Genomic DNA, 26921 nt, shown 5'->3' with positions numbered 1-26921 from the left:
GCAAGTATGGTGGGTCTGACACACCGGTGTCAATGTGTTCTTTTTTCCATTTCCAGGAGTGTACATCAATGCCTGTTTGCAGCTAGGGTGTCCATTTAATTATCATTTACTCTACTTTTAGTTTGTTAATGTCATTGCAAATTGTTCCATTTAAAAAAGCAAATGTTTGTACAAAATACACTTTCTAAGTATTATTACAACCTGTTTATTGGCTAACAATATGAGCCCTTGACCACTAATCCATTGTATGAAAACCTCACATCAATAGCACTTTCCATTTCTGCAATATTTGTGGTGCAAGTTTTGGGTGATTCACACTGTATTCCCCACCAAAGAGCGTAAAATGTGCATAATTTGTTGTAGCCTGGGAAAAGATGTCAGATGTGGATATACCATGTCAACTTGAGTCGTAAATTAATTGTACTGAAAGGAAAATTCTCTTAAGAAGACTATAAAATTACGAAGAGAGAGAGAAAGGCTGTCTATAACTTACCTTCAGAAGGTGAAATTCCATTACTGTCCACACGCATTAAAAGGGAAAACAATAGTCCTAGCTTTTGGAACTATTAGTTCATTCTCCACTCGAGGAAAGAGGGATAGGTTGCGAGAAGGTTAGAAAGCACTCGGAGCCCAGGATGGGAGGAACCACCCATTGTGAGGACATGGGGAAACAAAGATGAATGGGGAGGTGTCAGTGAGAGGAGGGGGGCAAAATATGTTGGCAAGCACCAATGATCTAAAGGATATCAGATTATGAAAGATATGAACAAAAGGGGCAGGTGGAGGACAATGAAATAAGCAAGTAATCTTGATAAACATAGGTCCAGAAACCAGTTGTTTCCCTGATGTGACATATTACAGCTGAGTAAAGGAGTCCCTGTACACTTGAGGACACAAGCACCCTGCAACAAGTGGTCCACATGGTCACCATTCATATGGAGGCAGGTATCAGCATGCCTCTTCATCGATGCCCGTACACGTTCAAAAATTGCATGCGTTTTCCAAATATATTGACAATCATCCATATTATGTTCACAGAGTTCAACACTATCAAAAAGACTAGAATATGCCAAGACTGTTAAATATTCTCACACAAAAAATTCTGATGCATTCAAATTGGGGAACCTGGGAAGTCATGACATTGGCGAGTCACGACCGATAAGTGTGTTGTCGAAGATTCCTGCTACGTATTCCCCGACAGCCACGTGAAAATGTGCCAGTGCACCAGCGTGCATATACTGCATACGCATCCTTTCAACATGAGGAACATCACCCAAGTTGTAGCATTAGATATTAACAGTGTTTCAGCATTCTCATGATTGCACTGATACAACAGGCATATGTTGTATCATGGAATCCTTGAGTTTCCAGACCTATGTTTATTAGGATTATTTTCTTGTTTGATTTTCCTCTACCAATAGTATAGTAGTTACGCACCCTATATATGTAAAAGGACACTAAAGAGCAGCTGTTTTCTCTTCTTGCCTTACTAGAACATGGCATGCATGGAGTTTTACTAGAATGCAAATATTTTCGAACTCGGCACCCACATGGGCACATTACATTGAATGGTTCGTATTTCGTGGGAGGAATAAAATGAATGTTTGAAAACTGCTGCAAAAAAGTGACAGTAGTGTTATATCATTTCAAAACTATAATGTGAGCCAGACATTTGAAGGCTGATCAAAAAATCTACAAGTGGGTGGTTCATGGTTATATGAACTAATAAAAGTCATGGTTATATCAACTAATAAATGTTTCTCGAGCTTCCAGCCTTGTCAAGTGGTTGAGTATCCACAACCTTTTGGATGAGAGCTCCTCGGTCGTCACCAAGCAGAGAAGTACTCCTTTGAAGGTTCTTGGATGTTCTACAACTTGACACAGCTGAAAGCTTGAGAAAATTTGAACTGTTAATTGATTTTGATTTATTCATACATTCCATTCATGTGAAAAACAATGCCAAAAGTTGCAGAAAAAAATCAGTAAATTAGATATTATGTTATCAAATCTTTAATCACATGTTATTTGCAAAATCATGTGTTGTAAACAATGTAGATGCTTTTTGTAGTATGCTGACAGTGCTAACTCAGGCATACCATTACTGACAAGAAAAATTACGAATGAGCTAAACTAAAATTTGTGAGAGCATATGCTTCTCAATCCAAAGCAAAAAATGAATTTACATGCTCAGTGCCTGAAGTAATACATTGCCTACCAACTTTTATGTTGACACTTAATGTCATAGAGGCACATACTAAAAATTTGACAATGTGTTCTCAATAGGACATTAAATATAATATTTTTACGGCTACTGCCTGCTCTTTCGAATACTACATGCAGTTAGTTCTGACATAGAAGGATGTATAAAAGATGACATATAATTGATTTTGGGAACAACATTGTAAGTGATTGCCAGTTTCTTGAGGATATACACGGCAAAGATAACAAAACAAAAAAATATTTCTAGAGACCTGAATTTTTTAATTCTATTTGCAGGAACAAAACCCGATAAAAATTGTAAAATTCATAGATTTTGTGAAGACAAGAATTATTCTGGTTATGTGAGAGTCTTCTGATGGACTTCTGCAATATTCTGCTGCTCTGATAGCTCAATCCTTCAGACACCAATACAGGAAATGGTTTATAACATGAAATAAACAAATAGTTCTTAATCATGTACAGATTAATTAAAAGATTTTGTTACCTCAGTATGATAAACAATGCAAACAACAGGAATCTGTGTTCAAACTGAAGGTTAGTGTTCAGAGAACAAAATTCTGCAAATAAGCAGTATAGAGATCACTGGTAAGCACTGTGTCAGATTCAGTCCAGAGATGATATAAGGACTGGGTGGCAAACATAAGATTGCAATGCAAGATAAAGAGAAATGACCAAATTAAATGTTCATTTAAAAACTGGAGAGGAGAGAGAAAAAACAAGGGAGGAGATGAGGTGTTAACATTGGTCAGAAAAGTGATTAAGAAAGTGCTGTTTGAGGCTTTCTCAACATAACTGCTTGAATGGTTCCTAGATGTAGTGTCAGATGGTATTGTGTAAACTGCACAATATTTCCACGAGATAGCTGCTCATCATTTTAAGGTGCTACTAACGCATTACTGTTGTGGTTCACCAATTTATGCACTGGCTCTCTAGAAAAGCACAGATGCCAAGGAGCAGGCCTATAAAACATCATTGTCATCAAATCATAGAGAACATCGACATCTAGAATCCCCTGCCAGCAAAATGTGCTGCAGTCTTCATATGCACGGCACTGGAAAGTGCGACCAGAAGCCACGGGGCCAGAGTGCTTGTGGATGAAAGATGTTGGTCTCAGGCTTAACTCTCCTGTCTTTGATTCCTCGTACCTGTTAATCTCTTTGTATCCTTTTGTCTGTGGCCAGTGATCCCTCAGTGCCACTAGTGCTGATACCCGTAGCTGAGCCAGGCACAAACACCCTGCCTAGCCACACTTTGCCCACACCACACGTGCGAAGACCACGGCCCATTTTTCCAGGAGGAGGCTCTGGATGTTGATGTCTTCCAGATTTTTGTCTAAGATGACTTCATAGTCCTCCTCTTGATGCCAGCACATTTGTAGTGAGCCAACACACAATTTGGTGAACCACAACAGCAATGCATCTGTAGCACCTGAGGATGAGAAGCAGCAGTCTCATGGAAATATTGTTCAGTTCATGCTATACCATCTGACACTGAACCGTCCATGCAGTTAAGAAAGTTTTGAGTACATAAATAAATAAAACAGTTATTAATTGAATAAAGAAGGGAGTGAGAAAGTTAGTGGAATTGAGGGATATGTTGGAGAGCTCCAGAGTTCAGGGAAACTAGTATCAGGTGGAAGGATCTAAATAGTCTATACAGTGTAGTAGGGATTCAGGACCCTCGAGTTGTATTGCAGAGCATGCTCAGCAATTAGGTAGTTAATGTTCACAACACAAACAGGTATTCTATGTCCATTCATGGGCTCAGACAGTTCGTTGGTGATCATTTCCATATGAAACAGTGTGTGTGGTTTCACACATTTCTCTGCCTTTTATATTGCAGGATTTACTAGCAATAAGGTTCAGAGTAAGTGCTAGTGGATGGATGCAAGGGGTAGGCTTTACAGTGGGAACAGCTGCACGGATGTGAACCTTAGGTGAGAGGTAGTGTCTGGTAATGTTGTCTGAATTGACAAGAATGTTACAGAGTTTAGGAGGGTGATAGGAGGCTACATTGGAATTTTTTAGAAGTGGGAATTGTATTAATCAGAGTGCGCGAGGAGGATGCTGTCCGAGAGATTTGTATGGGGATATGCTCCGTGTAGTAGTTATGGGAAAGTAAAGTCTAAGTGAGGTTGTTAGTGTAGGTGCTGAGGGATCTGGTGGTGGAGCACATAAGTGTACCATACATGTCTAGGCTGTAGGGAAGGGACATTGGACATGGAAGGAAGAACTACTGTCAAAGTGCAAGTGTTGTTGTGCATTGGTATGTTTTACATGAACTGTGGTTTGGAGGTGATCTTCAACAAGATGGAGAATATCATCAAGGAAGGTGTTTTGGAATTTGGGAAAGGACCACGTGAATTAGAATTTGGAAAAGGAGTCAAGCTATTGAATGAAATGAAGGTGTTCTTCTTTGCTGTGAGTCCAGACCACAGATATATCATCTGTACTAAGCCAGGGGACCCTGCTTCCTCACTAGTCAGTGCATTGATGTACCCACCTTTGTGGAAATTACTCTCTAGGTTTACTCACTGCACATCTACAGTATCATAAAAGAAAAGAAAGCCCCAGCTGTCCATGAAAAATTACATATTTAGGAATCTGTGCATTTTGCATCTTTGTCAGTAATAATATTTCAGAAAGCAATGAGAGAAGTGTAGCCAGAAGTAAAGGATAATGACCTGTGGCAAACTATTGCAGTATACAAAACAAACTATCTGGCAATAGTGTAGTTTGTAACAGCATAAATGTGAGACAGTATCATCCTAACATTGCCTTCAGATTTGACACTGTTCTTCAATCCACAGATTCTGTCTCAAGCTTGAGGATCTTTATCATAAAAAAAAACATCATGGTTAGATTGTAAGTCAGTTGAATCCTCCTACTCGCTTTGGTGCATCTTAAGGTTGGGGACAGCTTTTTCTTACTTGTACCTTTATTAAAAAGCCAGATTGTTTTCAGCAGATGGTTCATTATTAAATTTTGGTGATATTCATTATGTTCACTGCTGTTCTAACTGTAATCTATTCAAACAGTGTACTCATTATGTTCACTGCTGCTCTAACTGTAATCTACTCAAACAGTGTACTCTAAGAAATAAGAAGTGTTTAGTTTTTTCATCTAAAAGTACAAGAAAATACGAATTGGAAGACACACATGGTAGACTTACAGAAGCTCCTAGTTCTGCTATATTTGCAGTTGGATGCTAAAAAGTATAGGCGATATATATTCACTAATGATTAAGGAATAATTTTTTTGAGGATATTATACGTGCAGAAATGAAATTTTTATAGTAATCTCAATTGGGTTTCCTTTTTAATTATTATTATTATTATTCTTCATGTATGGGCCCAATAGGACTACACCAGGTACAATTTGTCAATGGCCTTCTTTTGTGTCAAAATTTGTTTCATATTTTCAGAATGAAGTTACTTTCTTTTATCGGATCATGGTGTCCCAGCCCGTTTTCTAATTTCCCTCTGTCCATCTTTCCAATCAAATATCTTTTGTCTGAATGCTTTTCTGCCTGTAACATCTGCCTGAGCTGTACCAGCTACTTTTAAGATCCTCCTTATTGCAGTAAGCCATTTAAGTGGCTCTGTTTTGGCCTTACATCTGTTTTTGTATAATTCTACTATTTGTTTTGTCAACCTAGTGCTAACCATTCTTTTAATGTGGCCATAAAATTTAAGTCTTTGTTTCCTCTTGTCACCATGTATGTCTGTGTATTATTCTACTTCCATATTACTTCTCAGCCTGTAAGTTTCTCAATCATTAATTTTGGGGCCTAATATTTTCCTAATAATCTTTCTTTCTTTTTGAATTTCTTTGATATCCCTCTCCCTATTTAAAATTCAAGTTTCTACCCCTTAAAGACATTAAGGTTTGATAACAGTGCTGTAATGCCTAAGTTTTACTGAATTTAGAAAGTGATTTTTTGTTATAAATATTTTTTGTTAATCTGAATGCAGTTGCCCCCATTTTTTATTTATTTTTTTATTTTGTTTTATTTTTTTATTGTGAACTTTGTTTGCTGCTTTTTCCAGACTGTTTTCTTGTATGATTACCCCCAACTATTTAAATTGAGAAACCGTTTCTATTTTTCCTTATTTTGTGTTCAGAAACTTTGGTGCTTGTTTGTTGCATGTTATATCTTCCATTTTTTCAGATGATATTTGTAGCCTACTTTTTCCACAACTTCTTTAAGACTTTCAATTTGTTTTCGAGCTGTGGTAATATCTCTAGTTAAGATTGCCAGATCATCTGCAAAGACGAGACAATATACTCTAATATTACTTCTACCTAACTTGATTTGACTTTTGCTCTCACCATTCTGTAATTATCCTTTTCAAAACACAGTTAAGCAGTAATGGGGAGTGTCCAACACCAGTCTTTCTATCAAATGGTTTAGAAATTTCTCCCATGAATTTAACTTTAGAGCTAGTGTCGGTTAAAGTTTCCTTGATCAGTGTTAGAGTTTTATTATGTAGCCCTTGTTCCTTTAAAATTTGGAAAAAAGATTCATGATCAGTTAAGTTGTAGGCCTTTTTAAAATCCACAAATGTACATACAATATTGTTGCTAAAAATCCTTTGCTGCCTAAGGCTTAGTTTCTATTTAAGAATTTGTTCCGGACAGGATTTTAGATTATAACTGTTCTTGGGCTTGATCAAGTAAACACTGCAGTAGAATTTTGTTTGTGACCAGGAGAAGAGAGATTCCTCAGTAATTATTAATATTGGTTCTATCCCTTTTTTCATGCAGTGGATAAATTATGGCTGTTTCCCACTCTTTTTGAGACTGAAGTTTTATTCACATTAAATAATGGCCAGAATCAGTATTAGCCCCTTTCTTAACTTGGACATTTAAAATTTCTTTGTATTTAGGTTATGAAATCACTACATGATTGATTTGAAATTCCCCAATAAATGTATTGGGCGCCTGCCAAGTTTTTTGTTTAGAAGGGTTCTTTTTAAAATGTGTTGACATGATTTTAAGGTTAAAATTTTTGCACATTTCAGTAAGCCTTTGCCATTTTGGTTTGTCCATTTATGTGCAGGAAATCCACCCACCGTTTTCATATATTGTTTGTCTTTACTTAATTGAGCATTAAAATCACCCATTAAACTTTTAATATGGTTTTAGGGAACTTCTGAGATGATGCTTTCTATCATTTCCCAAGCTTCATTAACTTCTTCAGGTTTTTTACGGTTATCCTCATTGACTGGCATGCGGGTATCAATTACAGTGTACGCTGTATTTGTACATTTAAGAGAAATTGTCATTAGTCTATTATTAATGGGTTTTACCTCCAATATTGAATTTAAAATATTTTTTGAGCTTGCAAAATCAACTCCCAGATGTGGTGTATTATTAAGTATTCTTTTATCAGTTTAACTTTTAAAAAGATGATAATTGCCAAAATCCTAGGTGTTATTGTCCATCATTTGTGTTTCTTAAAGTGCCAAAATTTGATTCTTCTGTTCTTTAAATATTAAACAATGGAAAATACTGTACGGAATGTAACAATATTATGAAAAGGAATAATATATCCATATTCATAATATTTCTCTTCAGATATCATGTTTTCTTCTTAGTTGGTACCACAGTAATGAATTTGTTAAAAGACGGTGGCATTTTCCACTTTCACTGTAATAATTTCATTAGTTCACAACTAGTTTGACTTCTAGGTGATTCTCAATTGATTTTGTTGTTCTGTAATAGAAAACTGTGTCTTACATATTGAAATGTCAGTGTCTGTGAATTTCTGTTTTCTGTCCATATCGGTTCACAGATGTTGTTTCGTTGGTTTGACAGTTTGACATTTACTAATAAAATTATTACAGCAAAAGTGGAAAATGCAAACTTCTTGTAATATTATGTTGTAATCAGTTACAAGTATGATAGCTAGATTAGCCCTAGATCATGCAAATTCGTCAGTGTTCTTTGTGGTTAGCAATATTTCCCTTTTATTGGAAAATAATGTACAATATGATTTATAATACGAGGTTTAAGAACAATCACTACATATACTTAAGTGGTTAAACAGTGGTACTGGAAGGAAACAGATGCACATATATACACATTCAGCAACTTTTCAGAACAGTTGATGCCTTGTGAGCAGTGTAATGGAATTTGACTGAAATTACTGACTTTCTGTTGCTCACGTCATTAACTACGTTGAATATCTTCACAGGTTTCTTAAAACTAGTTTCCTAGTATGTAATTATGCTCTTGTAACCCTAAACAGTCACCGTGCGTAATTAAACAATGTGCTTCTCCACGGCCGGCCTAACGAGGCTGCCTCACATTGGCACAGACGGTGCAGCAAGCGCAGCGCCATGTATAAAACAACCATATCTAAAGCAGCGCACCAGGCCTTTGGCCAATCTAATGTGTATGTTACTGTTAAATACTTTGCTGTTAGACTGTGCCTTAATGTACTCTCTGATTTTGTGTGTTTGTACTGACTACTGCATCACTCAGTGTCTAAGTATTTTCATGTATGCGGAAACAAATTAAAAGTTGGTTAGTGGGAATTCTGATTTTGTGTTGTGCAGTGTTACGTAGGTTGGAGCTTAAATAGTGGCAACACTGCTGTGGAGACATTATGCAATGGAATCTGCTATTGTCACTGATAGCACACGTTGTTGACATACCTACCTTACCTCCGAGCAAATGGACTCTCCCATCCCACGTCATCAGCATACGCACAATCGAGGGAAACACAGTCACTTGTGAGCGAGCGGTCTAACGTAACGGTCTCACTATGTTTTCGAAACAGGAACAATGGAGATGGATCAAGACTGAATGTACCAGAGGTATTACCGTTCGTTTTTGGAGCATCACCTTCAACCAGCTTTGCAAAAGAAGCGGCGACACTTTGCGCAACCCACCCATAATTTTGCATGACAGTGTGCGGGCTCCATTCGCACCATCAACAGAACAGGCTCTGCTAACGGTATACTACACCTTCCATATCATTAGCAGCAGGTTCTACACAACACTGGTGACTACTTTGAAGGACAGTAACAGGTGCAAACATGTAACTCTTTTGTATCAGTTGTGAATAAATAGTTGCCACTTAAGTTCCAACCCACGTACAACATTTTTGGAGACAAGTGCAGTATTCTACTCCACGTGTTTTGTTTTGTGGTTCACTATGGCCAATATATCAATGGAAGAAATTCTTCAATCTCCTCATCGAACAGTAGCGAGCTCTCACCAACTAGCAGCAGCATCTCTCCATGGTAAATAAACACTTTGGCAGCCTTGTGGAGAGGCCAGGCTCCACTGCTCATGATGCAGTCTGAAACTGTTTCTTCCATATGATGATTCTGCAGAAGATTGGGATGCATAAAAAAATGCCTTTGGTAATATTTTCAGGCTTTTGGTGTTGTCAGCCTCAACATGTATAAGACTTTCTTTCTGTCACGGATTTCTCCTCGTGTTGATCACCCTTTGTGTCAGCTAACTCCTCTCCATGAACCTGCCAGTCTCTCTTTTGATGGAATGTCTGTTGCTCTCTTCTTATCACTGCAAATGTACTTATGTTGCTGTTGCTTACATTTAGTTCTGCCATTGTCAAAAGGTGCCACAACAGTCATACAGAACTTGGGCAGCAGAACTTCATGGGCTTAACCATTGTTGTCAGTTTGTTACTAAAGCTCACCAGGACTCATATGCTGATACAGTAGATTGTGATGCTATAATACACTGGCCTGTGATAGAGAAGCTCCTGAACACACTTTACAATGTGAAAATCTCTCTCACACACAGAGAATTCCAAACATTGCCCAGTCTTTTGAGGTATTTAGGGAAGCAGGAAATCAGAAGCTCGGTGTGAAGTGGCTGCCATTGCTTCTCCTCCTCAGCCGAGTTGATTAGCTCGTGGGGGGAAGATGATGTCGCAGTCGTGTAGTCGCCATTTCCGTGAGGCGTGGAGCTGTGCCGTGCCAAACAGCAACAGCACAGTGCAAATAGACATGGGTGCAGCTGTGATTCTGTTAAATTCTCAAAGCTGTATGGATCTTGGATCAACTGTGTTGTCCCCTGCCTTTCGCCGGTTGGTGAGTTACAACAAACAACAAATACCCACATTGGGACAGTTTTCTACTCCCATAGTGTATAAAGCAATTGTATGGCCTTTGACTTTTTGATACTGGATGATGCCAACACTGAAAACTTATTTGAGTTAGACGCCTTCAAAATTTTTGGTTTCTCTATGCCTGACAAAGTGCATCTGGTATTTGATCACGTTCTGTACCAACAAATGGATGCGCTCTGCTTGGAATTTTCCTCACTGTTTTTGGAAGGTTTAGGGTGTGCTACCAGTTTCAAGGCTCACATCACAATGAAACTGACAGTGCACCCCCATTTCTTTTGTGCCTGCCCAATCCCAATAGCTCTATGGGAGCAAGTCAAATAGGATGTTATCACACCTGTTTTTCTAGTAAATGATCTACTCTGATGGTAACTGTCACAAAATCTGATGGCAATCATTAGCTCTGTGGTGATTTTAGAAAGTCTGAAAATTCACAGTCTGTTATTGATACCTCACCCTTACCCCAACAGGATGAACTCTTAACACAGCCTTCCAGGGGCCAATATTTTTCCAAAACAGACTTGTTAGAGGACTACTTGCAATGCCTCTGGATGAAGGATCCAAAAGTATCATCATAGTGAACACCACCTTTGGCTTATACCAATACCAGCACCTGCCATTCCACAAAGCCAGTGCCCCTGCTATTTTCCAATGATTTTTGGAGCAATTCGCTACCTCCATGCTGGTGTGCAGTAACTACGTGAATGATAATTGTGGTTTCTGGTTCCTCCACAGATGAGCACTTGCGGATCCTTCATGCCTTTTTTTTGGTGCTGCAGGGTGCTGGATTGAAATATAATTTGAATGAATCACAATTTTTTCAGCCATTAATCACCTATCTTGGTTTTGAAGCTTCGCATTGTGGCATGAAGCCTTTACGCTAGCATGTTTATGTCATTGCAGCTTTGCCGCTTCCTACCAGTGTCAAAGAGTTGCAGGCCTTTCTCAGAAAGATTGCGTACTACCGTAAATTTCTTCCTGGTAAGGCCACAGGGGCTCAGCCCCTTCTTGCTGGCTTATGTAAAGATGTTCCTTTTTGCTGAGTGCTTGCCTGTGAGCATGATTTTACCCTGTAGGAGTCAAAAATACCTCTGCACATTGCTTTATTACCTTCCAACCTGGCCAACATGTTGTTCTGCCCACAGACACATCCCCGTATGGCCTTGGGGCCATTCTCGCTCACAAATATGCAGACGGTTCTCAACACCCTATTTCGTATCCTTCCAAAACCCTGGATCAGGCATAGCAGTGCTACTCACAGATAAAAAATGAAGCCCTTGCTACTGTGTATGTGAAAAAAAATTATGTTTTCCTTTTCTAAATTTCATTTGATTACTGATCATATATCTATGGTTTCTCTTTTCCATCCTTCAGCATCTCTTCCGGACAAAGCGCCTCATCACCAACAACACTAGCCTCTGTTTTTGTCGCATATAACTTTGAGATACGCTTCTGTTCCACAGCACAACACGCTAATACGGATCTCATTCTCGGTTGCCAATTTTCACCAATCCATCATTTTATCTGGATGAATTGTTGTGTTTCCATTTAGATGTTGAAGCCCAAATCACCGCATGGATTGTTTTCCCATTACCAGTTCTCAGATTTCGGCAGCTGTTGCAGCCAATGCTTTCTTACATCAGGTTGTTCACTGTGTTCACCATGGCTGGCAGAATAAAGCACAAAGCCAAGTATCAGATCCCTTGTGTAATTACTAAGCTATCCACAATCACTTGTCAGTTCTTGAAGGTGTGTTACTATTGCCTACTGAAAAGTCGGTACCCAGGCTTGTCATCCTGTCCACAATGCAGTGGGACATCATATGTCTTCAACATCAGGACCACTGGGAAATTTCTTATAATCACTGGCCTGCCACCACATGTTTTGGCTGGTTATTGACAATCAGATCAGGTGTGTTGTGTTAGCCTGTCTGCAGTGCTCCATCCATCACGTGACACACAGGCCTCTTCTTTCCCTGGGGCCTGCCCCCAGGGAAAGCATATTATCCTGATTTTGTGGGTACCTTCCTTAAATATTTTTGGCTTTCTGTAGTTGACACTTTCTCACACATCCACAGTGGCCACAATCACAGCTCTCACAAGGATTTTTTCCTTACAAGGATAACTGTATGTGCTTGAAATGACAGTGGCTCACAGTTTTTGTCTCAATGGCATTCAGCATGTTACTTCTCCTCCATTTCATCTTGAGTCTAATGTTGAGACAAAATTTTCAAAACTCAGATGAAAAAGTACATCATGCACTCTTCTCCTGAGGAAGCCCACAATAGGTTCTTGAGCTCATACAGGTTCATTCAAGCAGGCAACTATATCACAGGTGAGCTTCTTCCCAGCTGCCAGCCCCACACACTGCTTCACCTGGTCCAGCTGGTGCCCGTCCATCCATTGGCACCGATATCACAGCAGTTCCATCTGGGCTCTGCTGTCCAAGCCCATGTGTTTGGCCAACACTGTAACTGAATACTGGCAGTCATCCATCACTGCTGAGGCTGCTGCCTCTATGTTGTGTGCATATCCGATGGCTTGGTGTCAGGACCTGCTCTGCCCACATGTGAATGACCATGTGACACAGGCCCCGCCACCCCCATGGTCACCTCCATCATCTACGCCTACCCCTGCAATGTGGTCCGTGTCCCCTTCAGCTCCTGCACCATCTCTGTTCTGGGTGCTGCCATTGCCAGGCAGAGTAGTTGGCACCAGGCCGCTTCCATCTCCACAGCCCCTGTCAATGGTGCTGCCACCTCTGCCACCATATTTGCCATCACCTTTGTCTTCTATGCTGCCTCCATCTCTCAGCGCCTGCCCAGACGTGGACATCAACACGGCATGGCGCCTCCATCACTGGTGCTGCCTGAGTGGGCACAGCACCTGTCTAGGCCTGTGCCATGTCAGACCATATTCTCTTCCAGTGTAGGCATGGACATCTCTAGGGTGAAAAGTTTTTCCCTGAGGGGGAAAGAGTGTTGTAACCTTTTATAGTGAGCTTGTGTAATTAAACAGCAAGCACCTCTAGGGCCAGCCTAAAGAGGCTGCCTCACATTGGCACAACAGCCTTATATAAACCAGTGCGCTGGGCACTCAGCCACTTTAATGCTTATATAACTAATATGACTATTGAATACTTTACTATTAGACTGTGCCATAATGTACTCCCTAATTTGTGTGTTTCTACTTACTACTACGCCATTCAGTGTCTTAAGTATGAGGGTTGCCCATAAAGTAATGCACCAAATTTTTTTTCTCTAACAATTCTTTATTGAACATAATGAGAATTGCAGACATGAAAGAATGGTGCTTTACCTACGCACCCTATTTTTCCACGTAATCCAGATCCAATTCTGTGGGCTTCCTCCAGGGCGAAACAAGGGTGTATGTGCCCTCTCAGTACCAATCCTTGTCCTGGTGGCAGAGCCAATGGTTCACTGTGTGAATCACTTCCTCATTGTCCTCAAAATATCTTCCATGAAAGGCATCCTTTAATGGCCCAAACAAGTGGAAGTCCGAGGGGGCTGGGTCAAGTGTGAAGCTGTAAATTCTCTCTCCAACTGCTGCAAATCATGGAACTCCACCGAACAGCCTGCTGATGACCTCACCCTCCGTGCCCAATGACTAACTGTACTTCTGTCGACAGCAGATGCTCCATAGACTTTGCACAAGTGTTTGTAAATATTCCCAATAGTTTCTTTCTTTGCAGTGAGAAATTCAATGAGGGCATTTTGCATGTAACGTACATCATATACAGACAGCATTTTGAAACTGTCTTGCAGCTACGTTATCTGTCTGGAGTGATGGAAACTTGGCATGCTAACTCAGGAGACTTCAATAATACATAGGTAACATTTCGCTTCTGTAACATTGTTTTCAGCTGAGGATAAAATAATGTGGAGCATTACTTTCTGGGCAACCCTCGTATTTTTGTTTTTGTGGAAGCAGATTAAAAGTTGGTTGGGAATTCTGATATTGGGTTGTGCTACATTACACTCTATACAATACATACTAGTTCCTTTCAGTATAACATTTAATAATTTTAAGTCATTCTGTAGTATTATAAGTAAGTAAAATTTGCATTATTGTGATACTTCCACATTCCAAAATGTTCTCTTTATGGGATATTATTCTTTAAATGTAATCATGATTACATAATCTCAGTATGCAGGAAATGATTTTGAAATAACAATAGGCTAATAGCTGAGAGCAAAATTCCGTAACACTACTTAAAACAAACTGTCAGGAAAAAAGTAATACACAAAGTTTCTACAAGATTAATCAAATTTCTAAAAACTGTATCTTCTACATGAGGGAAGACAGAAACTTTTGATGAATTTTAACTTTCGTAGGACTAAAATGTTTTTATTTTCAAAATATCTGTTCAATTTTAAGTAGATGCACTTATAGACTTGGGATACTTTTTACAATTATGTTTATGATCAAAGCTATCATTTATGTTTCATAAACGTTCAGAGTGCACTCCACTAGATGCACCACAAACATATAGTCTAACTCACTTATACTGTAGTGAGCATGGTAGGAGTTACAGCATTCACTGCTGTTACTATGTGGCGTCATTGTTCACACAAAGTAGTTAGGAAAAAAAAAATCATGTTCCTTGAGACTGGGCGACCTTGGAAGCAAGTGCTGCTATATGAGATCTGTACTTTTGGCTGATTCATCAATGAGTCAGCTCATTGTTAAGAAAAGCTCGTAAATGCAGGTGCCAATGTTATGGTGCCCTGTCCTGTTGAAAAATGAAGTTATTAGCATGTCTTTGCAACTTTGGAAAACTCCAGATCTCCAATATATCCAGGTATGTGATTCCTGGTACCGTCTTTTCTGCAAGAACGAGTAGGTTATAAATATTATCTCGTGAAATGTCAAAAAACATGTGAAGCTTTGTACAATGTGTCTTGCATTCAACTATAGTCTGTGGCTGCTGTATTTGCGTATTTTTATGTTGTGACAGTTCACTTTTCCATTTAAATTGAACATGGGAATCATTATACATGAAAGGTGTAAGGCGGTGAATTCACAAAGCTCCACACATTGTTGTTTATCACCATCAGGAGGCCTTGTAGCAATTGAATCCTGTATAATTTGAAAGACAAACTTTGCCACTGAACATACCAGACAGAAACATGAGGGTTAACTATCGGCTGATACAGTAAGTAGACTTCCATGTGCTACATGCAAGAAAGTGCTGAATAGAATCTGTCTTGAATGAACAAGTGGGCAGATGTGCAAATATCTTAAAATTTCAAAGTGCAAGTTAAAATTTATCCCAAATTTCTATATTCATTCATGTAGAAGGTTCAGTCTTGTAAAATAAAATAAATCTATATGAAACACCTAGTCTTTTCAAAGGATGAGGGTGTATTAGAGGGAGTAATGAAGGTATATACATAGATTTTACTTGCTTTTATTCACTTCTGTAGCTGATTAATAAAATTTTCATTGAGTGCTCCACGTGTCATGGAACAATTATACAGATTACTTGAGGGGTGGATTAATTGATGATGGTGAAAACAGCAGTGTTCTAAATTATTTCCTTGATACCTCTTTACAGCTATGAGAAGTTCCGCTCTTCAGTAATGTAATGACTACTTATTTTTCATCGTGTTCCTGGAACTTCTGCCCCCTAAGTATCTCTTTCAGTTTTGCCTATATAAGACTGATTAATTACATTTAATTGTTTACTTTTAGACAAAAGGTAGCACAACTGAAATCGTTGATCAATTATTCAAAAAGAGTCTTAATCGCATTTATTATTGTTATACCGCCAACCGGTTTAAATCCGACTTGGGGGTCATCTTCTGGGCGTTTACACCATTGGTTTCCTGCCGGGAATCATTATACATGAAAGGCGAGATGTCATCGCCTACAAAATCTGGCATTGTGGAATTGACCAAAAGACTCAAAGTAGACCTAGTTATGTGTATAGTGATATGCCTTTTACCTTGTATACCCGCTCCTGTAGAAAAGTTAGTAATGATGAAAAAATACGTGTATGGATGAAAGGACTTGGTGTTTATTTATTCTCGAGGCTAATAATAAGTTTGTAGACAGGCATGTGGTGGCGGCGATGATGATACACATGTCGACAAGGCATAGTGCTTCAATGCTGTTGCAGATAGAGCTCACAGTGGAATGGTTCCGCTGGCATGCACTGCCCGCTTATATAGACAACGAGTGACCTTGATTACGTAACACGCTGATAACGGACTTAGACTCTGCAGGCACCAGCAAGGCGTGTTATCCCAGATGCGTGCTATAAGCCTCACTAGTAGTAGTTTCCTGCCCTTATGTAGACAGGAGTGACACCACCAGCAGTCGACCAATGGTGTAAACGCCCAAAAGATGACCCCTACGTCGGGTTGAAACTGGTTGGCGGTATAATAATAATAATAAATGCGATTAAGACTGTTTTTGAATAATTGATTAATCATACTAATCACCATTTCATCTCCACAACCATGTTGTCCAAAAATCTACGAAATTGTTGACTCATCTTATGGTTCAAGATTAATTATTTTCATAAAACTCTAGGGTAGATTCAGAAGGAATGTGATGTGTAGCTGTATTATCCAGTTTTAAATGTTTGATCCTTGTATGAATGTGTAATGAACCATTCACTTGTCAGCAGACTAGCTACTTTCTTTATAATTTGATAATGTAGGCATTAGTGTACAGGAATCACGAAATCTCTCATTACTTAGAGAGAATAAATAATTCAAAAGATGAAGAAATTGTTGGCTTTATTCACTGTATTATCATTTGCTATAAAATGTTGTTATACTATCCTGCACTTTGTATTATTGGTAACTAAGACCTAAGACCTATACTTATTGTTGCATTCTGTTTCATCCTGAAAAGTTTATTAATTTAGAACCAGAAACAAAATTATGAGTCTGTATATAATTTCAGATTCCCTTGCAAGACATCCTGCAAGGTCTGTTTCCGAGGGCAAGAATTTCAGACAAAACGGAAATAATTGTTACGGCCCCTTCTTACTTGAACAAGGTTTCAATGCTCCTGTCAACTACTGATCGCAGGTGAGCGAACTGCACACATGCTGACTTGTGCTCTTGTTTACTACCAGGCTTAACCAAATTTACAATTTGATAATTGCAGTTATTTTCAGTTCTTTACTTATATTGATAATTCTAGGTTTCATATTGATAATTTGTAATGTGTGTTTATAGGTAAGAATACTTCTGCTACATTATATTGTACTATCTTCTTTCAGCTCATTGAATGACTACATGTTGTGGAAACTGACTGTCATGTACCTGCCATATCTGTCGAACAGTTTTAGATCTGTTTACAACAATTACAATATTCAGTTAACAGGTATGACAAACAAATTCATGTTCAAGTTTTTAACATTTTCTATTTGATATGCAATCAGTAATAATAAAACTGAAGTGGCTTTAAAGGGTAGATGTTGTAAAACTCCTTAATAGAAATAATGAATACAAAGTGCAGTCCATAAGTTCTGGGACTAATTTTTATGCAGCCTTCCCACCAACTCCATCAGTTGCACAGCTGTTGAGCTACAAAGTTTAAATCCTTTTGAACAGACATGTGGAGGTGCATGAGTCTTATCATTGTAATGTGTGGACAGTTGATGCTAATTGATACATAATACAGAATGTCCATATTTTTCTACTGTAAGTTCAAATTCATGTGTTGTTCTACATACATGTTATTACTTTGTTTATTTGCTTTACGTTTCATTTTTTTGTCACATATGAAGAAGGAAAACCAGTTTGAATTTCCTGTTCAAATCCCGCCCCCCCCCCCCCCCCCATTTCTCATTTGCCCATTCATATTTGCAAATCATGTAACTGAGATGCTAATTTGGTACCAGCCCAGTATTCACCTAGGGTTCTGTGCCTATTTTAATATCGTCGTCTCTCTGTATCATAGTGGGCTTGCTACTTTTATTTGGTAAGTAATGAAAGAATTATGATGCTAACAAAAATAGGTCTCCAGTGATTGCAATACTGAGTAGATCCTTTTCAATACCCCTCCACCCCACCATCTGAGAATTACTGAAAAACTGATTTTTCAAATTGTATAATCATTCAGGTAAAAGATGGGAGAGGTGAATTAAGAAAGGCAGCAATTGCTTTGTGTGTCATTTTCATCCAGCATACGTTTTGCGGAGGTCTAACTTTTGCCCACAAACAAAGTTACTTTTGTGATTTTGAAAGATGTAAAATATGACAATCAGTAGAGGTGCCAATAATGTACAGGGAATATAAAGCAGAACAAGACATGCAAATGATGAGAGATGCTGATTAATTGTGGATGCTTTGGTTGCATTGTGGATTTTGGGGACAGGTAAGAATCATTGAGTTTTACCATTAAACAGTTTCCTTGTTATGAAGCTACTGACTCAGATTTGTTAGTTATTTACATGTTCTATGGATCCTTTGTGTGACAACTCATTATCATGCAGAACTCTTCAGTATGTTTACAAGTGTTCCTTCCAGCACTTCTGGGATGTGGAGGTGTGGTGACTGTGGGTAGAATCCATTCGGTGAACATCCCCCTAGATGAATACTGGGCTGGTACCAAAGTAGCATCTCAGTTACATGATCTGCAAACACTTCAGACACTTTTGCCCACTTTTACACATATAACACTACAAGCAGACAGTTGGGGTACACATATTCCAACTGGGCTTGATTTCTCTATTTCACAGGAGAGGTAGTCAAATATTTTTAAATTAGCCTGCATGAAGGAGTGTTCTTTATGAGAGCAATAGTGCTCATGTAGATGATGACTGTGGCACAAGTACTGTGGTATATGATGACACCATAGGATGTTGGACTAGTAGCATGAGCTATTCAGATCCTGCTGAAGTGATAGTTCACCTTTTTTCGTGGAATACACATTTCCAGCCCATGTTTTCATAATTAATATATGACCCTTATCATGTTATCATTTAAATACCAGTTATTTTAATTTTTCTTAACTTCTTTTACGTGTAATTAATAACTATTTGGTTCTAAATAACATCATTTCCTCCTTGTGACAGGCGTTCAGGAACCTGTTGAACGATGGGAAATGTGTGTGGAGACTGTGGAGAAGTTTATGAGTTTTGGTCTAGCAACCATGGTGGAGAACACTTTCCATGAAGATGAAAGAGAACTGGAAAAGACGGAGGTTAGTATTGTTGAAAATTATGGTTGCTGAGTTGCCCACTTTGAATTTATTCACCATGAAATTTAAATTTTACATCATTAACAAAAATTAATATTCTCACTGGAGAATTTGAAAATAGTGTCAGACATACTCCGCGGGAGTGATGCAGGACTGTTACTGAGAATGATATATGTAAAGTTACTTGGTGGATAACATCTGACACTCCATGAATCAGTTGATACTGTTGTGTACAGGGAAGTCTTAAGCCAGAAAATTTAGCAAAATGTGTAAACAAATGTAAAGTATTGTGTATAATAGGCAGACTCTTTACTGTATGAATATAGAACTGACAGTCAACTACTGGAAGCAATTACTACCATTAAATATGCATCTAAAGTCATTTTGAGTTGGACTACCACATAAAGTTAGTTGTGGGGAAGGCAAATGACAGACTGGGATTCAGTGGAAAACTCTAAGAAAATGTGATTGATCTGCAAAAGAGGTAGCTTACATTTTCCCCTTTCAGCCATTTCTTAAGTATTGCTCATCAATCTGTAGCCATACCTGGTAAGATTAATAAAGAGTACAGATAAGATCCAAAGAAGAGCAGTGCATTTTGTTTGAGGATCATGTAGCAACCATAAAAGCATCATGGAGATGCTCATCCAAATCTAGTGGCAACCACTAGAAGAGAGGTTTTCACCATATTTAGTTTCCTGTAGAAATTTGAGTGTGTTTGTTATATTCCAAAAAAGCCAAGGAATATAGCAGGAGGAGGCACTGCCCACAGGAGGGAGTGACTGATTAAACTACATTCCTGAAAACAACCACAAATCGACTTTGTATTTTTCATTTACTTGTTTCACTCTTCAAATGAACAAGAGTATAATCAGAATATACAGTTGAAAGTTGGCTAATAGCATCAAAGATTATGTTTCAAAGCTGGCTGACAGCTCTAAAGGTTAAAAGTGGCTGTATTATAGTACTTAAATTCTTCTTTGATGATGTCAGTGTCAGAATTTACTACTATGCTTTAAACATAAGTTTAAGTACTGTAGTACAACCAGTTTAAACTTCCAGTTGTCAGCCAGCTTTAAACACAATCGTTAATGCCGTCAGCCAACTTTTCAGCTGTATATTCTGATGATGCTCTTGTTCGTTTGAAGAGTGAAACCAGTACATAAAAAACACAAGGTGTGACTTGTGGCAGTTTTCAAGAATTAGGCAACGAATATATTACTTCTCCTTACAAACACTGTACAAAATTACAGTTATGGTAAAATTAAAAAAGTTTGAGCACATAAAGGACCTGTTGACTACTTCTTCCTATGCACCAACCAAGTGAGATTGTGCAGTAGTAAGACACTGGACTCTTTCAGGAGGGCGGTGGTTCAAATGTTTGTCTGACCATCCAGGTTCAAGTATTCCACGATTTCCCAAAATTGCTGAACTCTTTTGATGGTTGCTTTCAAACGGCATGGACAATTTCCTTCCCCAGTCTGAGGATGCGTTCTGTCTCTAATGACATTGTTGATGGGACATTACTACTTTTCCTCCTTCCTGCCACCAACACATTATTGGAACAGGAAAGGAGGGACGGTATAGTGGTATACATTGAAGGTGACTGGATGCTTGTAGATACGAATGTAGAACAACTGTAAGTAGGATGTGAAGTATGTGATTGCCTGAAGAAGAGGCAGTGCTTCATCCTCTAAAACACCTCTGATTGCCCTCAATATGTAGGAGTTGGAATCACTTGTATAGAGTGTGCTCCAAACCATAACCCTATATGATTTATCTCTTGTGATGATCAGCAATATGGTCTAGCAGATGTAGTCACCATAGTGGCATCTAAAATGTATGTAACCATCATTGGAGGACAGGCTGAAGTGGGACTTAACATAAAACACATCAAAGTATGCCAAAAATGGTGTTCACATACCCATTATAATTTGGCACATTTGTTCTATTGAGACAATGGAAGCTAAAGCCATGGTGTGTGTGGCACTAAACCAGTCCGCAAGAGATTTCTTAAAAGAATTGAGCCAGAATTGTTCACACCTGCTGCAGTGTTCCAGCATTGAATTGACACTATGGACAAAACTTCGTAATCCCCGACAGCCATGCAGACAAGAATTTGGTTATCACAAGCTGTGGTCACTCTGCACTGTCCAGAACCCATTCACTATTGTGATATTATTGCCCCCAATATGTGGAGGTACAATGATTCCCAATCTGTTACCCTTGCTGCTATTCTGATCATAATGCAGTTTACCGGATGTGATTATCATGGTGGCGTCAAAAATGTATGTCTGCCATCACTGGAGTACTGTTTCCACTGATGCATTATTGTTACAGCGGCAAATGCTCTACATTGGGAGTGACTCAGATGCTGTTGTTGTACCCTTTGACAAGACATACTGTCAGTTGCTTTCACATTTCCAGTTTTTCGCTTACTAGTCTTGGCATAACGGACTTTTCTGGTCGCAAAAGAGAGGCTGCTACTGAAATTATGTATACACTGTATGATTGGTATCTTAATTGATTATTTCTGGTACACTGTTCAACACATTCTTTGGCGTTTGATTAATCTGGGTCATACTTTCATGTATTTCAATTTTCGCGAATGTTGCTGTAAGTTGCGTTTAAATTGCAACTTATTTGGAAACACTGTTGTTAGGACTTTCTTTTGTTGTCTTTGGTAATACATATTTCAGAATGACACAACACATGTAAGTCACAGAGTAAGTTGACAAGCAAGACATGTGTACACGTTAGCATTCGAATGAGCACTGAGCCCCAGTCTAGCGGCCGCTGCTCGGCTGGCCGCTTAGGTGGCGCAGCTGCTGCATGGCTGGCAGACAGCACCGCACGTAGAGGACGCGCGTAATTGTGCGGCGGCGCTTTGAATGATCGGCGAGTCACAACACTTTTCCCCCCTTTGAAATTGTTGCACTGGTCTTGATGGAGGTGTCTTGGAGATGGCTAACATCCATAGGCATTGTTTGACTCGCCGTAAAGTCTCAAGGAGGAGGCTTCCCGTATGGATGGAAGTGTCCCCGATGATAACGGGTTGAGATGACAGGAGACGCAAGGGTCGAATCTGCTGGGGCCCCATGCACCAATCTGCCCGTTGCGGCAAGTCCAGTTGATATGACAGGAGACATGGGCGATGTGTCGGCATCCGTTGGAGGAGGAGGCGAGTAGATTTGCTCTGACAGAGGATGATCATCCAGTTCCTGCATGGGCACGTCTCCTGGTGGCGTCCGTTCTTGTGCTGGCATCGCGATGACGGTGAGAGGGCTGCGTTGTGAGTATTGAGAGATGCCAAGATCCCGAGCGTCAGGTAGAGCCAAAGGTGGTGTAGGGGCATTCGGAACAGGTGTTGCTGGCACACGAGGCCAAAGCTGGTCCGAATGACACACTGCAACACCCGTGTCCATCTGGATTTCATACAGGCGTCTGCCACGGTGTCTTAAGATGTGGCCTGGGCTCCATTTTGGCCGCCTGCCATATCCCCGTACCCAGACGAGGTCATCGGCGGTGAACTGGCCAAGTGAAGGCACCCGCGGCCGTGAGGTGGAAGGCCGCAGAAGATGAAGTAGCGTGCGGGGCTGTCGGCCATGTAAGAGCTCAGCCGGGCTGTGGTCGCCCATGGGGGTGGAACGGTAAGACGCCAGAAACTGGAGAAGCGCATCATCAGCAGCAGAAGAAGTCAGAAGTTTCCGCATCTGAGCCTTAAATGTGCGAACCAGTCGTTCAGCCTCACCGTTGGATTGTGGATGGAACGGCAGGGCCGTGACATGCATAACGCCGTGACGAACACAAAAATCCGCAAAATCGGAAGAGGCAAATTGCGAACTATTATCAGTAACAAGAGTAGAGGGGAGGCCTTCCAAAGAAAAAATGCGGGCGAGAGCACTGGTGGTTGCTGCGGTGGTAGGCGACGTGCAACGGACAATGAAAGGAAAGTTAGAGTAGGCGTCAATTATGAGGAGCCAATAAGTACCTGAAAAGGGTCCCGCAAAGTCAGCATGAATGCGCTCCCAGGGCTTCTCAGGCGAAGGCCACGGTGACAAAGATGACTTCGGGACAGCGGCCTGTGATGCACAAGGGCCACAGGCAGCGACCATATGTGTTATTTCAGAGTCGATGCCAGGCCAGTACACATGACGGTGCGCCAGAGATTTTGTGCGAGACACACCCCAGTGCCCTTGGTGAAGGAGGCGCAAGACCGAAGCACGCAAAGACGCAGGTACCACAACACGCGGCGAAGCATTGTCAGTGGAGAGGAGGATAACACCATCCCTAGCTGTGAGGCGGTAGCGCAAAGCGTAGTAGTTCCGCAACGGATCAGAAGTCTTAGCGGACGGGCGATCTGGCCAACCCTTCTGAATACAGCGTAAAACCCGGGAGAGGGTAAGGTCAGAACCCGTAGCAGCCGCCAGCTGGTCCCCAGTGATGGGGAACCCGTCCACAACACAAGGCGAGACAGAGCATCAGCATTTGCATGTTGAGCCGTTGGCCGGAAATGAATCTCATAATTGAAACGAGACAAGTAAAGAGCCCAATACTGGAGGCGGTGTGCAGCCTTGTCGGGAAGTGACATTGATGGATGAAACAAGGAAACAAGTGGTTTGTGATCCGTAACAAGATGAAATTTGGATCCATAGAGAAAAACACCAAACTTATGAAGAGCATAAATAATGGCCAAAGCTTCTTTCTCAATTTGAGAATACTTTTGTTGGGCATCCGTGAGCGTTTTAGAGGCATAAGCAATGGGTTGTTCCGAACCGTCAGAAAAACGGTGCGGTAGGACTGCACCGACCCCGTATTGAGAGGCGTCTGTGGCAAGAACAAGATGTTGGCCAGGTCGATAAGTATCCAGGCACGGGGCCTGTTTCAGCATAGTCTTCAATTTCTGGAAAGCCGCTTCGCATGACGCGGAGCAGTGAAAAGGCACGTTTTTATGCAACAGGCGATGCAACGGCTGAGCCACCGAAGCCGCAGACGGTAAAAACTTGTGATAGTATGCTATTTTCCCCGAGAAGGCCTGCAGTTCCTTAACAGATGTAGGGCGAGGAAGGGCATCGATTGCAGCGACAGTTTGCTGAAGCGGATGAATACCATCCCGAGAGAGTTGAAACCCCAAGTACGTGACAGATGCCTGAAAAAATTGTGATTTCTGAAGATTACACTTACGACCGGCAGTCTGTAAGACATGAAAAAATGTGTGGAGATTTTGTAGATGTTCTTCAGTGGTGGAGCCAGTGACAACAATGTCGTCCATGTAATTGATACACCCAGGGACAGGGAGCAATAATTGTTCCAAGAATCGCTGAAAGAGAGCAGGGGCACTAGCAACCCCGAATGGCAAGCGTTGGTATTGATAGAGGCCGAAAGGCGTGTTAAGGACCAGAAACTGCCGGGAAGCAGCGTCAAGAGGAAGTTGATGATAAGCTTCTGACAGGTCAATTTTAGAAAATACTGGCCTCCAGCAAGTTTAGTGAACAGTTCTTCAGGACGGGGCATAGGGTAAGTGTCGATGAGGCATTGAGCATTTACAGTGGCTTTGAAATCGCCACAGAGACGAATATCACCATTTGGCTTAGCAACGACAATGACAGGAGAGGACTACTCACTGGAAGTGATAGGAAGCAAGACCCCTGAAGTAGTGAGACGATCCAACTCCCGTTTTACCCGATTACAAAGGGCCACAGGAATGGGCCGAGCCCGAAAAAACTTAGACCGAGCGTGATATGAGCTTCAAAGTTGTTTGCATGGCCTAACCCAGGAGAAACAAGGGACGAAAATGTCGTCGACAAGGAATCCGGTTGAGCATAATGAATAGCATCAGAGACATCTATGGAGAACCCAAAAACGCGAAAGGCATTGAAACCAAAAAGATTTTCTGTGTTGCTGTGGTCGACCACAAATATGGCAACAGTGTGAACGACGGATTTGTAAGATACCTCAGCATTAAACTGTCCCAAGAGAAAAATCTTCTGTTTATTGTACGTCCGTAATTGCCGAGTGACAGGTGACAGGAGTGGAGAACCCAACTGGAGATACGTCTGAGAATTAATTATAGTGGCAGCAGAACCAGTATCCACTTGCATGCGAACATCTTGCCCAAGGATTTGGACAGTGAGGAATAACTTCCCTGAAAGGGAAGAAGTGCAATTGACAGACAACACAGAAGCAGAATCAGTGTCATGTTCATGAACATCATGTATGCGGTCGGATTTGCAAACGGAAGACACATGACCTTTCTTTTTGCAATTGTGACACACGGCCCAACGTTGGGGACAATCCTCGCGTGAATGTTTCGTAAAACACCGTGGACATGAAGCAAGTTGCCGGGGGTTTTGCTGCAGTTTCTTAGTGGGTTGTTTACAGCTAGGCCGAGGCTGCGCTTGGGAGCGCACTGCGGCTACGTCGGCCAGCGGGGACGCGCCGCACGTGTCGTCAACAGCGCACAGAGGTTGTATTTCCCCATCACTCCACGCCTCTATTTGCGCCCCAGCGGCGCGAGAAATTTCAAAAGACTGTGCAATGGAAAGAACTTCATCTAGAGTCGGATTCGCCAACTGAAGGGCACGTTGCCGAACTTCTTTGTCGGGCGCCAGTCGGATAATAGCATCCCGTACCATGGAATCGGCATAGGATTCTTTGTGAACGTCAGTAACAAATTGACACTTTTGACTGAGGCCGTGAAATTCCGCAGCCCAAGCGCGATAGGATTGATGTGACTGTTTTTGACAACGATAAAAGGCAACACGAGAGGCTACCACATGCATTTGCTTTTGAAAATAGACAGACAGAAGTGACACATTTCAGCAAAGGACAAAGACGCAGGATCCTTCAAAGGAGCCAATTGTGACAACAACCGATACATTTCAGGTGAAATCCAGGAAAGGAACAGAGACTTACCTGGTTGTTCGTCCGTGACATGAAATGCCAAGAAGTGCTGTCGAAGACGTTTTTCATAATCAGACCAGTCTTCCGCCGTCTCGTCATAAGGAGGAAAAGGAGGTATAGCCAATGACGAGAAATGCCCCGCATTTGATGCTGCGACGAAATCGCGAATCGCCGCTGTTAGAAGCGTTTGCCGTTCGAGGAGATTTTGCAATAGTTGCTCGACGAGTAGCCATGGAACCCTGTGGGTCAACAGTGAAAAGGAAAAATCCACTACCTCGTCACCAATTGTTATAATGTCAAGTTTAACACATATATTTCAGAACGACATAACACATATAAGTCACAGAGTAAGTTGACAAGCAAGACACGTGTACACGTTAGCATTCGAATGAGCACTGAGCCCCAGTCTAGCGGCCGCTGCTCGGCTGGCCGCTTAGGTGGCGCAGCTGCTGCACGGCTGGCAGACAGCGCCGCACGTAGAGGACGTGCGTAATTGCGCGGCGGCACTTT

The 26921-nt window shown here is 40.8% G+C and overlaps 1 protein-coding gene across 1 annotated transcript in view; it reads left to right on the top strand.

Annotated features, from left to right (window-relative positions):
• Positions 1-26921, top strand: part of LOC126175840 (endothelin-converting enzyme homolog) — a 625659-nt gene that overhangs the window by 516885 nt on the left and 81853 nt on the right. The window contains exons 7-9 of the mRNA XM_049922841.1: positions 17262-17389; positions 17584-17687; positions 19384-19511. Of these exons, the coding sequence (XP_049778798.1) occupies positions 17262-17389; positions 17584-17687; positions 19384-19511 (360 nt within the window). The remainder of the gene's footprint in view (positions 1-17261; positions 17390-17583; positions 17688-19383; positions 19512-26921) is intronic.

Source organism: Schistocerca cancellata, chromosome 3 (assembly GCF_023864275.1).
Source record: "Schistocerca cancellata isolate TAMUIC-IGC-003103 chromosome 3, iqSchCanc2.1, whole genome shotgun sequence".
Lineage (NCBI taxonomy): Eukaryota > Metazoa > Arthropoda > Insecta > Orthoptera > Acrididae > Schistocerca > Schistocerca cancellata.
This window is presented reverse-complemented; position numbering and strand designations above follow the sequence as displayed.